Genomic DNA, 17,911 nt, shown 5'->3' with positions numbered 1-17,911 from the left:
GTTTTACTGTTTATTTCATCAGAGGAGCTTGGACAATAACATGATGTGAATGTGTTATTCTGATCTGTTGCTAAAACGTATCTGTATCTGTTCAGCTTCAATTATTTTCATTAACGGTGTAATTGATTTGTATTTTCAATTATATTCATTATTTTTAGTATTACTGCTTTGGCTGATCTACTGTAAGAACTATAGTGTAGCCTATTGGTGCAGGGGTAAAGCCATTATTGTTTTTGTAGGTAAAGTCTTATTTTGGACACTAGATGGCGTCACTGGAGTTTTAATTACCTTTTACAGTTTTTCTCAGTCGCTTTGGTACATTTCTCAAATCATCCTTGACATTTGCAAAACAGTAAGTGCATTTCTCGAAACAACTCGTACAAATAGCAAAACACCATGGATTACCTGCAAAAGCCAGTCTCTTACTCAAAATCCTTAGTTCATCTCTAAAAAGGAAATATCTGTGTCAATGAACATATCAGTGCCATCAGAATGACAAGTCCTTGTATCATAGTTTACGGATAAGACAGTCAAATCGCTTAGTCATGTTATCAATATAACAGTGTGCTCTGGAGCGATGCTCTGATGTAAACTACTGTATTGAACAATGTGCCGTATGCTAATGTATGCCATATATCCATTTCAAAAGTATACATTTACACATTACTGTATGTGGGATATTGATTGAAGGAGACTGTATAGAATTCACGGTTACACTTTTACTAGTGGTCTGACCAAAATAAAGAATAATAAAAAAAAAAAAACCTTTACAATGTCATTGTGATATAGAAAAGATAAAAATAAGTCCATTGTCAGAATGTGTAACTCTTGTGTTGTTCTCTGTCTATACAGTATAAACTTTCCAACTGAAGATTCATGAGATGAACCTTTGAGCTATTTCAGAGAAATGGTTTATCATTGGTTTATCATTATCTTCATTAGTCAAGGTTCACTTGCACAATTCATGCCAAATTTACAAAAACTCTAATAATGTGTAAAAAAAAAAAAAAAAACTGCTTGGCAGATTATTACAAGGTCTTGTGTAATTATTAATTACCGTACATGCTGTTATGGTCATTCAGACAGAATTTCAATTTTATTAGGCACACCCCAAGCTTAGTCCAATCTCAGCAAAATTTGGTTTGTTTCCATTTGATGTTGACTCGGCGGGTGAGAGCAGAAGATTTAGAAAAGTCCAAAAAATAAGGGCCATCCTACAGTTTTTTTCAACTGCTTAAACACAAAATTATTACTTGTCACACAATTTCTACAACCTGACACTCAAACACCAGAACCACACACTAAATCTGCAAAACCATACACAAATTTTTGGCCTTTTACTCAGTTTTCAATTTCGTTAAACACTTTTTGCAAAACACAACACATAATTTTCTATGCAGCACAAAAAATCTGACAGGAAGTTTCTTGATTTCCTTTTATAAACACAACAATCAAAATGCCACACTAATTCATCAGTGCCTCACACTAACTCCTCACATGTGCAAACACTTGTTGCTTTACTTAACAACAACCAATCATAACTTTAGATGTGGCCTATAAATAGGCCAAAGGTCAAGTAATAGCTTTTGGACAATGGATGCAAACAATGCAGACAGAGTAAGAGGAGTTGGAGGGAGAGCCAGAGGATGAGTTCGACTAAGAGGAGTTGGAAGGGGAGCAAGGGGAGGAAGAGGATGAGTCAGAAATTGAGGAGGACAAGGAACAAGAAGAGTGGTCTCAAATGAGATTAGGTTTACAGTAGTCGATCGTGTGATAAACCATGGTTTAACAATGAGAGAGGCTGGACTGAGAGTCCAGCCTAATTTGAGTAGATTTACTGTGGCGGGTATAATTAGAACCTTTAGAAATGAGAACCAGTATGTAACAATCTAATGTAATGTACACGTTCTAATGTACACATAATGGCTTTTTTACCATAACAAACAATAGGCCTATACTATAATAAATATATTTTACTGTAGTACCCTTGCATTCATTTACTACAGTGCATTGTATTGGTCACAGTTTGGTAAGGTATCAAGAGCATGTAAATAGCATGTGACGTGGATGACGTATGTTGGCCGGACCCAGCCCGGAGGAGAGATGGAGCCTAGATACACCCAACCATCTCCACATGCAAGCAAACACATTATGTTTGGTTTTTGGTGTGGGCATGTTTTTGTGACATATCAGGACAAAACTCTGTATAATGACATGGGTATGACACAGGTATTACAAGGGGAGGGTGACTTATGAGGACATAAGCCATGTCCCCATTTTTCAAAACGCTTATAAATCATACAGAATGAGTTTTTTTGAGAAAGAAAAAATGCACAAAGTTTCCTGTGAGGGTTAGGGTTAGGTGTAGGGTTGGTGAATGGCGATAGAATATACAGCTTCTACAGTATAAAAACCATTACGCCTATGGGATGTCCCCACTTTTCACAAAAACAAACGTGTGTGTGTGTGTGTGTGCGCACTTTGGATGGGTTAAATGTAGAGCATGAATTCTGAGTACGGGTCACCATACTTGGCTGAATGACTATGGGTCACATACTTGGCTGAATCATGAGGTGATACTTGTCACTTTCACTTACAATCGTGATGTTCTCCAGAGTACAAATGGAGCATTTACCAAATCTATTCGCCAGTATCATTTAATTACATTTTCAACTTAGGGTGTTTTTGTGTTAGAAAATGGACATGTGGCGTGAGAGTGTGAGAAACTAGTCTCACGCTGAATGTAAGAGAGTTGGCAGCCCTGATGCACTTTTTGCAACATACACCAATAAAATACTGATGAGTTTACCACAATGATGTGCAGAGAAGACGTCAAGTTTTGAGCAGCGTATGGGCAGGAATGGAAAAAAAACACCCTTCAACCACACGCTACTGAGATTGGCACATCTTTCACACCTCAGACACACACTCACAGACTGAAATCAATCACAAACGTCCAGAAGTAGATGCTTATGCTGAAGCTGTTTATCCACTCACCAATGCATGACAAATTTTTAAATAAAATGTGGCAGGTTAATTCTGTACCACCTGAAATTAACCTTTTTTTTCTTTTACAGATTACATTCTGTATGTTGCTTTTACAAAATTATTTTAGATAAAAAATTAAAAAAAAACAAGCGACCGCAGCTTCAGTTTGCCACACAACAAGCTATTGTGACAACTTTTGAACAGGCGTTTAAAACAGCTACTGTCTTGGTCCTAAGCAGACAATGGCACAGAAGTATGTGAGTAAGTGAAGTGACATACAGCCAAGTACGGTGACCCATACTCAGAATTTATGCTCTGCATTTAACCCATCCAAAGTGCACACACACAGAGCAGTGATAACACACACACACACTGTGAACACACACCCGGAGCAGTGGGCATCATTTATGCAGCGCCCGTAGAGCAGTTGGGGGTTCGGTGCCTTGTTTTTCTCTTCTCTGGTTTGAACTTTTTTTTCTCTTTCAGCTCAGTCAAATTCTTGGCTGACAGAAGACTGTTAATATAGTTTTGGGTACCAGATATACTGGTTTTTAGGTACCAGACATGACTTGCTGTTATGAGTTATCATCTGGCGGGATCTGAGGTTGGTTATGAATTTTCTGACATGGATCTCACAGTATGAATGAGTCAGCCAGCTCAAAGAGTCACTTAAGACTCACATTCATAACACTTTAGACTATATTTAGAGGCTCTCTGAGGTCTGTTTATGGCTCACCCTGGTCAAAGGGATGTTATTCTCATAGAAGTAAGTCTTATGTTGAACACTACATGGCACTACTTGTACTCTTTGTGTAATGAAATGCTGACTTTAACATGATCAGTCAGCTTCTGCTGTTAGATCGTGTAATTACACCAACTGCAACTGACTAAAGTTGATGAAAATTTGAAGCCAAAATTTGAGCCAAACACATTTGTCTTAGAACAGTACAGACTTTAGTAAACATTTTATTTTTTTAAGTGTGGTTAGCATGTTTTGTTGTGGCCGGCGGCACACTGTCATGCTTTTGACGAAGGCCAGTGATGAAGCTGTTTTGTGTCGGGCAGAAGTCAAACAATGATTTTCATATGAGCAGGAATGAAAGAAGGAAAAAAATGTAACCACACACTATTTACATCAACCACAAACATCCAGTAATAGACTGATGCAGATGTTTCTCCACCCAATGAATCAAACCACGTATGTACATAATTAAATTAAGTTTTATATCTAAACATATATGCTCTAAATTTGAGGCGTAAAGTGTTAAACAAACAATACTAAATTGGGCAACATGATCATGATGCAGATCATCAGTAAAAGTATTTTTGTATTACAAAGCATATTTTTTTCAAGATTTTTAGGGACCATTTCATTAGTCCATCTCTGATTTTCACACTGTTAAAAAGTTTTACCTCATATCATCTGTTTTATTTGTTTTGGAGCCACCATACTGATACATAAGGTGATTCTCACTAATCCTGAAACTCAACCAGTGACTTTGAATCTGAAGTTTTGGCGGGAGATTCCTGGTGAAGACGAGGACACAGCTGGATCTGATACTAGAAGAGGTTTAAGATCATCTTCTCTTATAGTGACAGGAGCATACACCACATGAACATCCTCTTCACGTTTCTAAACAAAACACATAAGATACGCTAACATGAAGCAGCTTGAGACCGGGCTGTCAGTGTTTTTACTTCAGGGTCCAGATGTTACATTAGGTATCAAGTAATAACGTCACAGTGGCAACATTTTAATTATTCAAAAGGAAAAAAATCACATATTGATAAGAATTATGAAATTAACAATTCTGTAAAAGCATCAATAACAACCGTCTTGACAGTTGTGTCAGAACAGACCTGTGTCCCATTTCTTTATTCTCACATTGATTTGATTCCTGTCTTCAGTCCACACAAAGGATTTCACTCGACTCAGAGCCTGTTTGTGCAAGTTATTTGTTCAGTTTTATGACAAGTGATTACAGTAGTCTAGATGGAAATAGGGGTCCACGCGCACCCCCCGGCTTTTTTTATGCCACCTGATTTTTTAAAATCCTTAAAGTGTCTATTTTCATAATCTGCCAGGTGCCAAGCTGAAATAATGTCCCAAAGGGTTCTTTTTAACCCTTTGCTGCACCCGACCGGAACCCGAAAAATCTAAAAGTGAAATAGAAAGTGGCATAACATTAAAAGTAAACAACATACAGAGACAAATGAACACATTTTCCCATACAATTCTGACCCCAGGAATTTAATGGAATGGTTATTTTTGACATTTGACAACATATTGACCTTATTTCTGGACAAAAATAGCAAAAAATGGCCAAAGATGTGTAGAGGATCAACTATTTTTTCGTTTTCTCAAGCGCATAGGGTGATTTTTTTCCACAACATATTATTTTTTTTATCATTCAAGTGTCTATTATAAGATTAAATTGGGTACCAAGCTGAAATAATGTCCAAAATGCTTAATTTTTAACCCTTTGCACCAAACCCGAAAAATCTAAATATGATTTAAAGTGGCATAACTTTTGATGTAAACAACTCACAGAGACAAATGGACACATTTTTCAATACAATTCTGACCCCAGAAATTGTTATTTGTCATGTTTTATAACATCTTGACCATCTGTAATCAAAAAGAGCAAAAAAAGTTCATTTGACAGCGTTTTTATTATACTTAACAGCCTGAAAAAGGGTTTATTTGAACCTTTTACTTCACCTATCCTGAACCTGAAGATATTTAAAATAGTTTTACTTTTGAAGTTAACAAAACAAAGCAAATTAGCTTAAATAAATTAATAAATAAATAAATAAAAAATGACAGAAAAAATCAAAAATGGTCCAAAAAGTTGACTTGTCAATTCAAGTTTTGAATTTTGGGGCTTTGCAGTTGGTGGTCGTCGGTTCATACCTGCAGATCACCATCTCCCACTGCTCTCTCTTTTGGAAAAATGTCAGTAAGTATTTGAAACTATAATTAAGATATACCTTTGTAGTCATAACTTAAAGTGATTTTTCAACAGTTTTTACTATTATCACAGGCTTTCGGAAATTGAATCTGTATTCTTGACTAGCAGTGTTGGTAGCTTAGTTGGTATCTACTAGCTAAAGGTTGTTATTTGTTTGTTTTTTTTTGTTTTTTTTTCAGGCTCAATACTTCATACATATTTACCAAGGGGAAAATTAAACATTGTATCACAGCTGAAGTGCCTCCAAAGAGGATTCGTTCCCTAACACGTATTTTACATGTCTCAACTCTTTCTGAGTATGGTAATTTTACAACACTCAACACATGAAGGTGGGAAGGGCAAGCAGGAAGCTATCATATCTAGACAGTATATGAGATATGAGACTCTGTGAAGACGTCAGTTCACCAGACCACATGAGGGATATTTGTGAACAGGCTCCATTGAAATTAGAGGACTTGTCTTTGGATACAATTGGCTATCACCAATACTGCTATAAAAGCTTTACAGGGAAAAAAACAACTTTTCCAACTTTGAAACTTTGTAAGCTCTTCAGTCTTGCCCTTGAACTTGGATTTTGCTTTGTCAAAGAAAATGCACTGATTGGGAAACAAGAAGGAACACCGTCTTGGAGCTCCTTCAGATTGAACTGACCGTGATTTGACATGGCGCAGAGAGTCCCTTTTCAATGATAATGATTCACCAGATGTAGAAGCCTTTTACACACTTTTAAACGATTTATTTTCCCTGTAAAGCTTTTATAGCAATATTGGTGATAGCCAATTGTATCCAAAGACAAGTTCTCTAATTTCAATGGAATCTGTTCACAAATATCCCTCATGTGGTATGGTGAACTGACGTCTTCACAGAGTCTCTTATCTCATATCCCCCACCCAACTAAGCTACCAACACTGCTAGTCAAGAATACAGATTCGATTTCCGAAAGCCTGTGATAATAGTAAAAACTGTTGAAAAATCACTTTAAGTTATGACTGCAAAGGTATATCTTAATTATAGTTTCAAATACTTACTGAAATTTTTCCAAAAGAGAGAGCAGTGGGAGATGGCGATCTGCAGGTATGAACCGATGACCACCAACTGCAAAGCCCCAAAATTCAAAACTTGCAGTTTATGCTCAGTCAACTTTTTGGACCTTTTTGGATTTTTTTTTTTGTAGTTTTTTATTTATTTATTTTATTTATTTAAGCTAATTTGCTTTGTTTTGTTAACTTCAAAAGTAAAACTATTTTAAATATCTTCAGGTTCAGGATAGGTGAAGTAAAAGGTTCAAATAAACCCTTTTTCAGGCTGTTAAGTATAATAAAAACACTGTCAAATGAACTTTATTTGCTCTTTTTGATTACAGATGGTCAAGATGTTATAAAACATGACAAATAACAATTTATGGGGTCAGAATTGTATTGAAAAATGTGTCCATTTGTCTCTGTGAGTTGTTTACATCAAAAGTTATGCCACTTTAAATCATATTTAGATTTTTCGGGTTTGGTGCAAAGGGTTAAAAATCAAGCATTTTGGAGATATATTTCAGCTTGGTACCCAATTTAATCGTAAAATAGACACTTGAATGATAAAGAAATAATATGTTGTGGAAAAAAAAATCGGGTGCAGCAAAGGGTTAAAAAAGAACCCTTTGGGACATTATTTCAGCTTGGCACCTGGCAGATTATGAAAATAGACACTTTAAGGATTTTAAAAAATCAGGTGGCATAAAAAAAGCCGGGGGGGGGGGGGGGGGTGCTCGTGGACCCCTATTTCCATCTAGACTACAGAGAGTATGATGAAGTTAGATGTTATTTAATGTGTTTTTGAGTGAAAGGGAAGGTTTATTGAATGTTCTGTTATGTTGCAGATTAGAAGAGTTTCTGTTATATTTTAGTTTTTGTGTGGCTGTCCTTGCACTGAAGAGAGGCAAACCATTGTTGGTGGCTTATAGGAGATCTCTATTCATTCTGGTTCTTTAGTAAAAAAATAAAAACAAGTAATCTTTCAGGTGTCACAAGAGAAATCTGCACAGATCAGGTAATGTGTACAAGCCAAAACACTCAAAACAGTTCTAAACATGTATCTTGGTCGATTTTGATACAAGATGACGACATTTTTTAATGGAAGAAATTTTTGATTATGGATTATGGACTTTGTTTAAACTTAATGTTGGATGATGGATGGATTTATTTCTTACCATTATGCAGATTTTGCTTCACAAGATGTTAAATGATGGACTAGAGTGGTGTAAATTACTTGTGGATTATTGTGATGTTTTTTCAGCAGTTTGGACTTTAATTTTGAAGTTATGAGATGTTATATATTTTATATAGAGCTGTGTAGATGTGATATGTTAATGATAGGTCAGTAGTATACAGGCAAAAACACAAATGCAAATCTAAATCTGTCTCACTGATCAAATGACACAGAGATTAAATAAAGAATAAATGTTCTTACCGACTTATGTGTGTTTTTTTCGTAGGATGTTGGATAATACTTCATAACAGCAAAAGTGATCATGTCTTCACAGGAATTAACTGTTTGAAAAATAGTAATAGATTAAAATAATCTCAGTCTTATTATTATTATTATTATTATTATTATTATTATTATTATTACTATTAACAATTGTTTATTAGGGCTGCATTACTGCATACAATTCAATGGTTTTAACACTGCAAAAAATAAAAAAATAAAAATAAAAATACCTTGCTAAATTTAATGTCTTTTTTGTTTTAAACATACACATAAAAAATATATGCTAAAAAAAAGTAGCCTTTGTTTTTTGTGTGAGTGATATGAATTTGAAAACACTGAGCAGTATTATTATAATTGTCAGACCCAGTTTGTAATAAAAGTAGCGGGTAAAACTTGCCTTCTTGATCAGTTTTTCTGTGTGTCCAGCAAATGCAGCTCATCACGACTGCAGCTACAATCAACAGAGATCCAGCAGCAGAAATCAACACTATCAGAGAGACTGAGCCTCCTGGAAGACATGAAGAAGAGTGTTATGATGATGAAGAGAGACATGCATGTAAGTGAATATGAACATTAAAACAGCACTGCTGTACCTGAACACGTGTGACAGAGTTTGCTGATGTCCAGATGTGTGGTCTGGTTTGTGATGGGATTGTTGATCACACAGCTGTAGCTGTTTTTCTCCTGATATTCCACCTCCAGAGGTAGAGAGAGACTGATGCTGAGATCAGACACACTGATGCTGGACAATAAACTGTTTCCTTTGTACCAGGAGAGAGTCACATGACTCACATTCACCACTGAACACAGCAATGAACAATTCTGCTGTGATGATGATGATGAAGATGAACATTGTGAAGAGTTACTGCTGATGACAGGAACAGGAAGACGAGCTGAAAACATGAGAACTTAATGATAAATATGAATAAATTACACAAAAATATTTTTGTTTCCAATGGGTTGAGTACATATTTAGTGTGCATTGAGTGTCTGTATAAAAATTTCCTTACGTAAATAATTAATAAAATAAAATATGTGATGGAGAGAAAATGATCTCTACTCACCAAAGACAGAAACACTGAAAATTTTTGATGACATTTTTGCTAGAATGATCTCTACTTCATAGAGTCCAGCGTGTTGAGTTGTGATGTTTGTGATGGTCAGAGATCCAGTCTGTCTGTCCAGATTCAGTCTGTTTCTGAATCTCCCATCAGGGAATGTGGAGAAGATTTCAGAGGCTCTTTTTATTTGAGCTATCAGAGACTTTTCTGCTCCAAACTTCCACATTATTGCATCGTTTTCATGTATTTCAGTAACATCAGTGTGTAGAGTGACAGAATCACCCTCCATCACTGACTGTGTTTCATTTGTCTTAGAACCAAAAACACCTGAAGAAATAAACAAAGAGCAGATTTGTTAACTGTTGGTTTACAAAGCAAGAAATCAGTTTGTAACATTTGAATGTGAAATGAATAACAGCAGCAGAGAGCAACATAAAACAAATGGTGACATTAACACACACGTCTAGATCAAATTTGATCTGTAATGCATTTTTTTATGATTTGTAGAGTAAAATAAATGTGTGAAAGTAGATTGCTACTTTCTAGCTACATTCACACAGTTATTTTGCTCTACAAGTTGAAATATCCAGGATATTATAAATATATAAAAAAATAGATATATTTATTTAATTTTCTTTGGTTAACTATTACTGCATAAGTATGTATAAAGAAAAGAAAAACATTGCTGGTAAGGATTTGCATTTGTAATCTTTGAAATTAAGATTTCTAAAACAACAAGAAAGAAATCACAATTTGAACAGAAATCCCTTATTACTCCGAAAGGGAAATAAATGGCAGTATGAAAATGCTCTTGTAACTTACCGATCAGATGACAGCAGCTCAAACAGAAAAAAATAAGCATCTGGATCATTTTTAGTTGCTCGGTGAAAAATCTAAACTAAAATCTCTGCAGATAACCGTCAAACTGATTAAAATAACTCCAACAGATCTGTTGTTCTAGCTGTGAATCCTCCCCCAAAAGAACTGGACAACCCTCGAATGCAGACGCACATGATCTGTGCACAAGTTATACATAGTTACATATTCTTATTAACATTTTGATTGTTAACTGCTAACATTTTTTCTATCATTTAACATTGACAGTTTTAAAAGGTAATTGCCTGAATATGTTACTTATTTATTATAAACTAAGAATATTATTGGATGAACTACATTTTATGGTAGAGTAAAATCAAGCCTAACAAGTGATTTTAAAACGGATGTGTATTTATTCACGTCTCAATTCAAAGTGTATGGAAAAAGTACACAGCTAAAATAGAGCTTCAGTTTCTAAAGTTCTAAAATCTTGTGAGTCAAACTGAAAGCTGTGGTTGTTTCTTTAGAAATGTGGTTGATCTGTTGGATGGACAAACAGCTTGGGCATGTAGAGTATGTGTGTAGTTTGCAGGTGAAGGGCTTCTTCCTGTGCTGCCTTTATGAGCAGCTTTTGAAGACACTTTAATCTGCAGAAACAATAAGAAACTGTGAAGGAGAAAAACTATAGCAACACAATAATATTTAACACATATTACAAGTGTAGAATGCTCGTTTTATTTATAAAAAAAAAAAAAAAAAAAGATAAAGAAATGAAAACATATGCTCCAAGGAACTTTTGAACTCTTTTGACCAGACAATTATACTACCAGCTATTCTTGCAGATCATAGTTCTTTAATGGTAGAATTTGAATGTGCTCCATTTGTTGAAAGATTTCTGCTGTGGCGTTTCAATATCTCTCTTTTACAGAACAATAAGTTTGAAGAAGGCTTCAAAGCTGGTCTGTCTGAATTTCTTTTATTTAATGTTGGTTTGGTTGAAGACCCTATTTTTATCTGGGAAGCTACGAAAGGTTTTATCAAAGATTTTTCTATAGCCTTTGCTACTAACGTAAAAAAGGCACATAATCAGAGAATTTACCATTTAGAAAAAGAATTTCAAAAACTTGATTTGTCACTAAAATCTTCTTTCTCCAATTCAAATTATAAGATGCTTCAGACTCTTAAAGAGGAATTGAATGATCTTTTGAGAAGAAAGCAGAATTTGTGATTCACAGAACAGTCCTATTACTTTTATGGTGCCAGACCGAGCAAACTTTTATCCTTAAGACTGAAGCAAAATCAGGCAAAAGCCTACATTGAAAAAATTAAGCACCCTTCTATAGGATTGGTTGGGAATAGCAAAGAAATTAATTCCTCATTTTCCGATTTCTTTTCCAAACTCTATACGTCTGAACTTAATCCCTCAAGTTCAAGTTGTACTGCCTTTTTGCAGTCTCTTACTCTACCTCGACTTAGTCATGAGGAAACTGAATCTTTAGGACAGCCAGTTACTTTGGAGGAACTTAAAGGGACATTACAAGGTGCTAAGACAGGCTGGGCGCCAGGCTTAGACTGGATCCCTGCAGAATTATTTCTTAAATACTTTGATCTTCTCGGACCTGTCTTCCTGACTGCCATCCACGCGGCAGTAGAGGTGGGTGCTTTTTTAGTCCATCCTAACCAGTCTGGCTTCATAATAGATTAGCGGCGGACAACATTCGGAGACTATTGCATGTCATTCATGAATCCCACCCAGGCAGCAACATAGTGTTGGCCCAGATCCAGCCCACCTCTGGCCAGCATGGATTTCATGCGGGCCAGATGTGGGCCGGATCTGGGCCAAAACTGCTTGCTGTCAGGGCAGGGTTGTCCCACTCCAGCTGAGGTTCTTTCGTTGGATGCAGAGAAGGCGTTTGACAGGCTGGAGTGGGACTACCTCTGGTCTGTTTTGGAGGTGTTTGGTCTGGGCAAAAGCTTCATAAACATGATAAGAGTTTTGTATAGAAACCCCATGGCCTCTGTTATGACTAATGGAGAACATTCTTTACCCTCACCGTCCCACCTGTGGGACGCTTGGCACTCTTTTTTGTTGTTGTCTTTTTCTCTATCAAATCTTTTAGTAATCATCATAAATCATATATCATTTGAAAGCTTAGAAGCCCTGTGAAAACCATTTTGAAATCGGACATTGCTTTACCATGGAAATGGTAAAATCTAATGGCGGTCACCTCCCCCTTAGTGGGCAGGGCCAAGTGTCATAAAATACAATGCATTACGGTCTTCTAGAACCAAAACTTTTTATAATCTTGGCAACAAACATATCATTGGAAAGGTCTGAGGCTCAGGATTTCATATTTGGTGGTTATTTTGAGATAGAAGTAAAATTCACAGAGAAATCTCGGGAAAAATTCATTAAGCAAAATTCCAAATAGTTTTGATGACTCCCAGTGGCTGTGTGTGGTATGACGCCCTAAATAAAATCTCACAGGAACCTCAATTTTTTTCATATCAACTTCAAATTTATAACATAACTTATTTAGACACAAGGCTTTAATTTTATACCAATTTTAGAGTCAAACCTATTATGTAAAATATTTATAATAAATAAAATATAATAAAATTAATATTGCGCATATTATTTACAGAACATTTAAACTTCTATAACTTTTTGATACTTTACTTTTTTGAAAAAATTTGCCAAAAATCTGCTAATTATTTTCTTTAAAAAGAGACCAACCTTATGTTTATATTCCAAAGTGTTCATAAATTACAGCAATTTTAGTTTGGATAGTGCACTTTAATGCCTATTTAAAAAATGGGGGGGGGGGGGGGGTGACAGTTAAGGGGTTTTAATTTACAACGAGGCACAAGACAAGGGTGCCCATTATCCCCTATGCTATTTGCAATGTCACTCGAGCCCCTAGCCCAACTGATAAGACAGGAAAATGTCTGTTGATATTTTACTGTTTATATCGGATCTTCAAGTTTCATTTCCCCAGATACTGTGAAAAGTTCAGTGGGCTCTCTGGGTATAAAATTAATTGGGATAAATCCTCTTTGCTTCCATTTAATAGCATGACTAAGAAAGTTAGACTACCTTGTAACATCTCCATACAATCTTCACTAAGTTACTTAGGCATTGTTGTTCACTCTTCCCTTCATGGCATACCTGATGCCAATTATCTACAAATTCTAACTATGGTTGAACAAGATCTCCAAAAATGGATCTCGTTGCCATTATCATTACATGCCAGAATAGTGAATGTTAAAATGAATTTTTCTTAGCTCTATGATTCTGTTACCTGCACCGAAAATGTTTTGGCATAAACTCAATTCTAAAATTCGTAAACTCATCTGGAATGGCAAGGAACCCAGACTGAAATTTGAAACACTGCAGCGTGCAAAACATAATGGAGGATTAGCGCTTCCGAATTTCAAATTGTATCAGAGGTCCTCTCAAATCAAATTAATTAAGGATTGGCTAGACCCGCTCTCTAGGGTTCCTTGGAGAAAGATAGAGGAGAGCTTAGCCTCCTTCAGTCCTTTTTGTGATAAATGTCCTGACCAACATTAGGTTAAACATTTTTGGACTGAGGTATGAGGTATCTTACAGAAAATCATTGAATATCCTATTCCAGTGACACCCTCTGTATTATTACTGAATGATGACTCTCAGTTTGACTTCTCTAAGCTGCAAAAAAATTGTCTACCTGGCCGGTTTAACGTCTGCAAAAAAAACTCATAGCTCAACACTGGCTCCCACCACATAACTTGGATATATTCAAGTGGTTGTTTCAACTTCAGGACATTATAATGATAGAAAAATCCACAGCTCGGGTGAACTTGGCTCAAATCTCAACACTAAAATATGGACAATAGCTGCTGAAAAGGTCTCCAAGTATATTGCACAAAGCAATGTTCAGGACTCAGTTTGAACACTTCATCACTTTATCCCATTTCTTTATTTTTCTTTTCTTTTTATTGTTTTTTATAAATGTTTTTACCAATCCTGTGGCTGTTTTTTTTTTGTAGACTTATCTGTTCATTTTGTACCCCATTAAAAAGAGACCGCGGGGTGGGGTGGGAGGGATTGGTAGATGTGTTGTTGTTTGTTGTGTTTCTTTTTGGCATGTTTGTCAAAAATTGAAAATCTAATAAAAAAAAAAAAGAATGTATGACCACATCGTCCAGGTAGGCGGCCGCGTAGGCTTGGTGGGGCCGCAGGAGGACGTCCATCAGACGTTGGAAGGTGACGGAAGCCCTGTGCAGGCCACTAGGGATCAAGAACGCCGTCTTCGGCTTGCCCTACTCGGTTAAGGAGACCTGCCAGTAGCCCTTGGTGAGGTCAAGGGTCGAAATGAACCAGGCCCTTTCCAGGCAGTCCGACAGCTTATCTCGCGGCATCGGGTAGCTGTCAAACTCAGATACTTCATTCAAGTGGTGGAAGTTTTTGCAGAAGCGGAAGGTGCCGTCGAGCTTCGGACAATGGGGCTGGACCAGGGACTGTGTGATGGCTCAATGGTCCCTAACCTCAGAATCCCCTGTACCTCTTCCTCGATGAAATGTTGCAGAGCCTCCGGAACACAATAGGGCTGCTACCAGACGATCACTCTGGGTGCTGTGTGGATATCATGCTTGAGGACATGGGTCCACCCATACTGGGAAGAGAACACATCGGTGAACTGACTGACCAGGTGTTGCAGCTCCGACATTTGGGTGGCCGGGAAGGGGGGGTCCATGTCAACAGCCACAGGAGGTAGATGAGCGAGGGCAGTAAGCTGGGGCCCGGTCCCGGTCCCGACCCAGTGTTTCAGGAGATTCACATGGTATATTTGATCTTCCCTCCGCCTTCCAGACTGCCAGACTCGGTAGGTGAAAGGGCCAATCCTTTCTGTGACTGTGTAGGGACCTTGCCAGCTGGCCAAGAATTTGCAGGTGGCGATGGGGACTAGGACCATGACGTGGTCTTCTGGCTGAAACTCCAGTGGCTGCCCTGTTGTAGTGCCGTTGCTGGGCTTGTTGGGCTTTGGCAAGGTGTTCCCGGATGATGGGCATGACCCCTGTCGATCCTCTCCCACATCTCCCGGACATGTTCTATCGTAGAGCGGTGGATGGCTGACGGTTTCTCCCAGGCTTCTCTGGCGACGTCAAGCAGGCCTTAGGGCTGTCGGCTGAAGAGGAGCTCAAAGGGGGTAAAGCCGGTGGAAGCCTGGGGTACCTCCTGGATGCCGAACAGGACATAGGGCAGCATCTTATCCCAGTCGTGCTTGTCCTCAGCAGCCACTCGACGCAGCATCTGCTTGAGCGTTTGGTTGAACCACTTGACCAGGCCATCCATTTGCGGGTGATACACGGTGGTGCGGAGCTGTTTAATTTGGAGGAGCTTTCAGAGGTCAGCCATCACCCGGGATATGAAGGGGGTGCCTTGGTCAGTCAGTATCTGGGATGGTAGGCCGACCCGACTACTCAGCAGGAAGAGCTCTTGGGCGATGACTTTTGCGGTGGCCTTACAGATGGGGACGGCCACAGGGTAGTGGGTGGCGTAGTCCAGGATGACCAGGATGTGTTCGTGTCCCCGGGCGGACTTCGACAGCAGCCCCATTAGGTCCATTCCGATCCGCTCGAAGGGTACCTCATTGATGGGAAGCAGAATCAGAGGGCTGGGGGGAGGGGTGCATGGAGACGTCCGTTGACAGGTGGGACAGGGCCGACAGAAGTGTTTGACCTCAGCCTCCAGGCCCGGCCAGTGGAAGCGGTCGCTTATGTGAGGCGTTGTATGAGGTGCCAGTTGGAGCTCCTTCCCATCGGCGATCCTCACTTGGGCCCAGCAGTGTTTGAGGCGGTCATCATGCGCCATCATCTTGGGGATGAGATGGGTAGCCTGGGCTCGGGGGTCAGGTAGCGGAGATCGCGGGGTGGTGGCTATGCAGAGGGTGGCCAGCTCGCGTTCCGATTTCTCCTTGTCGGGAGGCCATGTGCTCCATGATCTGTTGCTGGCGAATGCTTACCTCGGTGAGGTGCTTGAGCAGATCTTCCATCTTTGGGGGAGGAGCGCCACCTGGGGAAACAGGAAGGGGACTTGAGCCAAACAACCAGCAAAAAAAAAAAAACATCCATAGCAAGCAAAGTGGGGTGACAATGAATGTGGTGGTATACTGGTCGGTAACTTCTTCAGTGTAATACCTGCATTCTCCACCAGTGTGACGGGGTGAAGAAGCACATGACACGAGGATCAAGGTGAGTTCCCTGAAAGGTGGATTTTATTAACCAATGTGAGGGTAAAGTAGCCAACGTGAGGGGTTTCCGGTGCTCTGTGCTCGGCCTACTCTCTCCTTTTTTGCTGTGTGGGTCCGTGTAGTCTGTGTATGTCGTGGACTGGCGGTCACACACTGCTATCGGGAGGAAATAACAGAAATACGTTAGCCGAGTCTTTGGAGACATCTCTCACCTCTATGTCCGTTGGTGCTGCTTATAAAGCCAGGCCTTGATGGGTTGCAGGTGTAACTGCTCAGCCCGTAACGAGCAGGTGCAGTATTATTTGAATCTTAGGGTTAATCATCTATTGAATAGGACTGGATCTCTGAACATCATGAACACCAGAACCACAGATTCTGGAGATAATAAACATGCTGTTATTTTACTAAGTAACAAAGAGAAAGTCGGGTAAAAATGGAGGAGCAGGAGCCATATAGAGACCAGTGCTGTGTTTCATCATGAGATAAGTTGATTGTAGAGACATTTCATTTCATCAGATTTTACAATGTAGCCAAATTAGACTTTCGATGGTTTTGGGAAATGCAGCCCAGAAGCTCAGACTTGAGGTGAGTCCTTGCTGTGATTTTGTTTTAGCTGCTTTTCTCATTTATCTACCAGATGGAGCCATTTGTCAGTTTAAAAGTAGAAAGAAGTAACTATCAGTCAAGGTTTCCAAAAAAATGATTGTGAGTCAATATAATGACCATCTGTCTTTATCATTAACTATCTGGACACTAAAGAGCGAAGATGTGTCTGTGCTACATTTGACAACATATTCAGAACATCACATGTGTGTGTGTGTGTGTGTGTGTGTATTTGACATGGTTTCTTAGTGCAGCTTCCCGTATGAATACAGCATTCTTTTTTTTTCAACAAAAAAAAAATATTCAATGTTTTCATTTCTTTTTTTTATCTCTCTTTTCTTTTTTTATATTAGCATACTACACTTGTAATATGTGTTAAATATTATTGTGTTGCTATAGTTTTTCTCCTTCACAGTTTCTTATTGTTTCTGCAGATTAAAGTGTCTTCAAAAGCTGCTCATAAAGGCAGCACAGGAAGAAGCCCTTCACCTAGAAAACTAAACACATACTCTACGTGCCCTTACAAGCTGTTTGTCCATCCAACAGATCAACCACATTTCTAAAGAAACAACCACAGCTTTCAGTTTGACTCACAAGATTTTAGAACTTTAGAAACTGAAGCTCTATTTTAGCTGTGTACTTTTTCCATACACTTTGAATTGAGACGTGAATAAATACACATCCGTTTTAAAATCACTTGTTAGGCTTGATTTTACTCCACCATAAAATGTAGTTCATCCAATAATATTCTTAGTTT

At 38.3% G+C, this 17,911-nt stretch overlaps 1 protein-coding gene across 1 annotated transcript; it reads right to left on the bottom strand.

Moving 5' to 3' along the window:
- Positions 1 to 8,948: 8,948 nt before the first annotated feature.
- Positions 8,949 to 10,617, bottom strand: LOC113074990 (SLAM family member 9-like). Its single transcript, XM_026247705.1, has 3 exons — positions 10,322 to 10,617; positions 9,503 to 9,826; positions 8,949 to 9,331 (listed from the first exon to the last, which is right to left on the bottom strand). The coding sequence occupies exons 1-3, from the start codon at positions 10,368 to 10,370 to the stop codon at positions 9,012 to 9,014; spliced, it is 693 nt and encodes a 230-aa protein (XP_026103490.1). The 5' UTR covers positions 10,371 to 10,617; the 3' UTR covers positions 8,949 to 9,011.
- Between the last annotated feature and the right edge of the window lie 7,294 nt (positions 10,618 to 17,911).

This window comes from Carassius auratus, unplaced genomic scaffold (genome assembly GCF_003368295.1).
Source record: "Carassius auratus strain Wakin unplaced genomic scaffold, ASM336829v1 scaf_tig00015962, whole genome shotgun sequence".
Classification (NCBI taxonomy): Eukaryota; Metazoa; Chordata; class Actinopteri; order Cypriniformes; family Cyprinidae; genus Carassius; species Carassius auratus.
This window is presented reverse-complemented; position numbering and strand designations above follow the sequence as displayed.

Excerpts from the sequence above, each read along its gene's own strand:
- LOC113074990 (XM_026247705.1), bottom strand. The coding sequence starts at position 10,370 with ATGATCCAGATGCTTATTTTTTTCTGTTTGAGCTGCTGTCATCTGATC. Across the intron at positions 9,827-10,321 it reads GAGCTGCTGTCATCTGATCG|GTGTTTTTGGTTCTAAGACA; the intron begins GTAAGTTACAAG and ends TTATTTCTTCAG. Across the intron at positions 9,332-9,502 it reads TTTCAGTGTTTCTGTCTTTG|CTCGTCTTCCTGTTCCTGTC; the intron begins GTGAGTAGAGAT and ends TCATGTTTTCAG.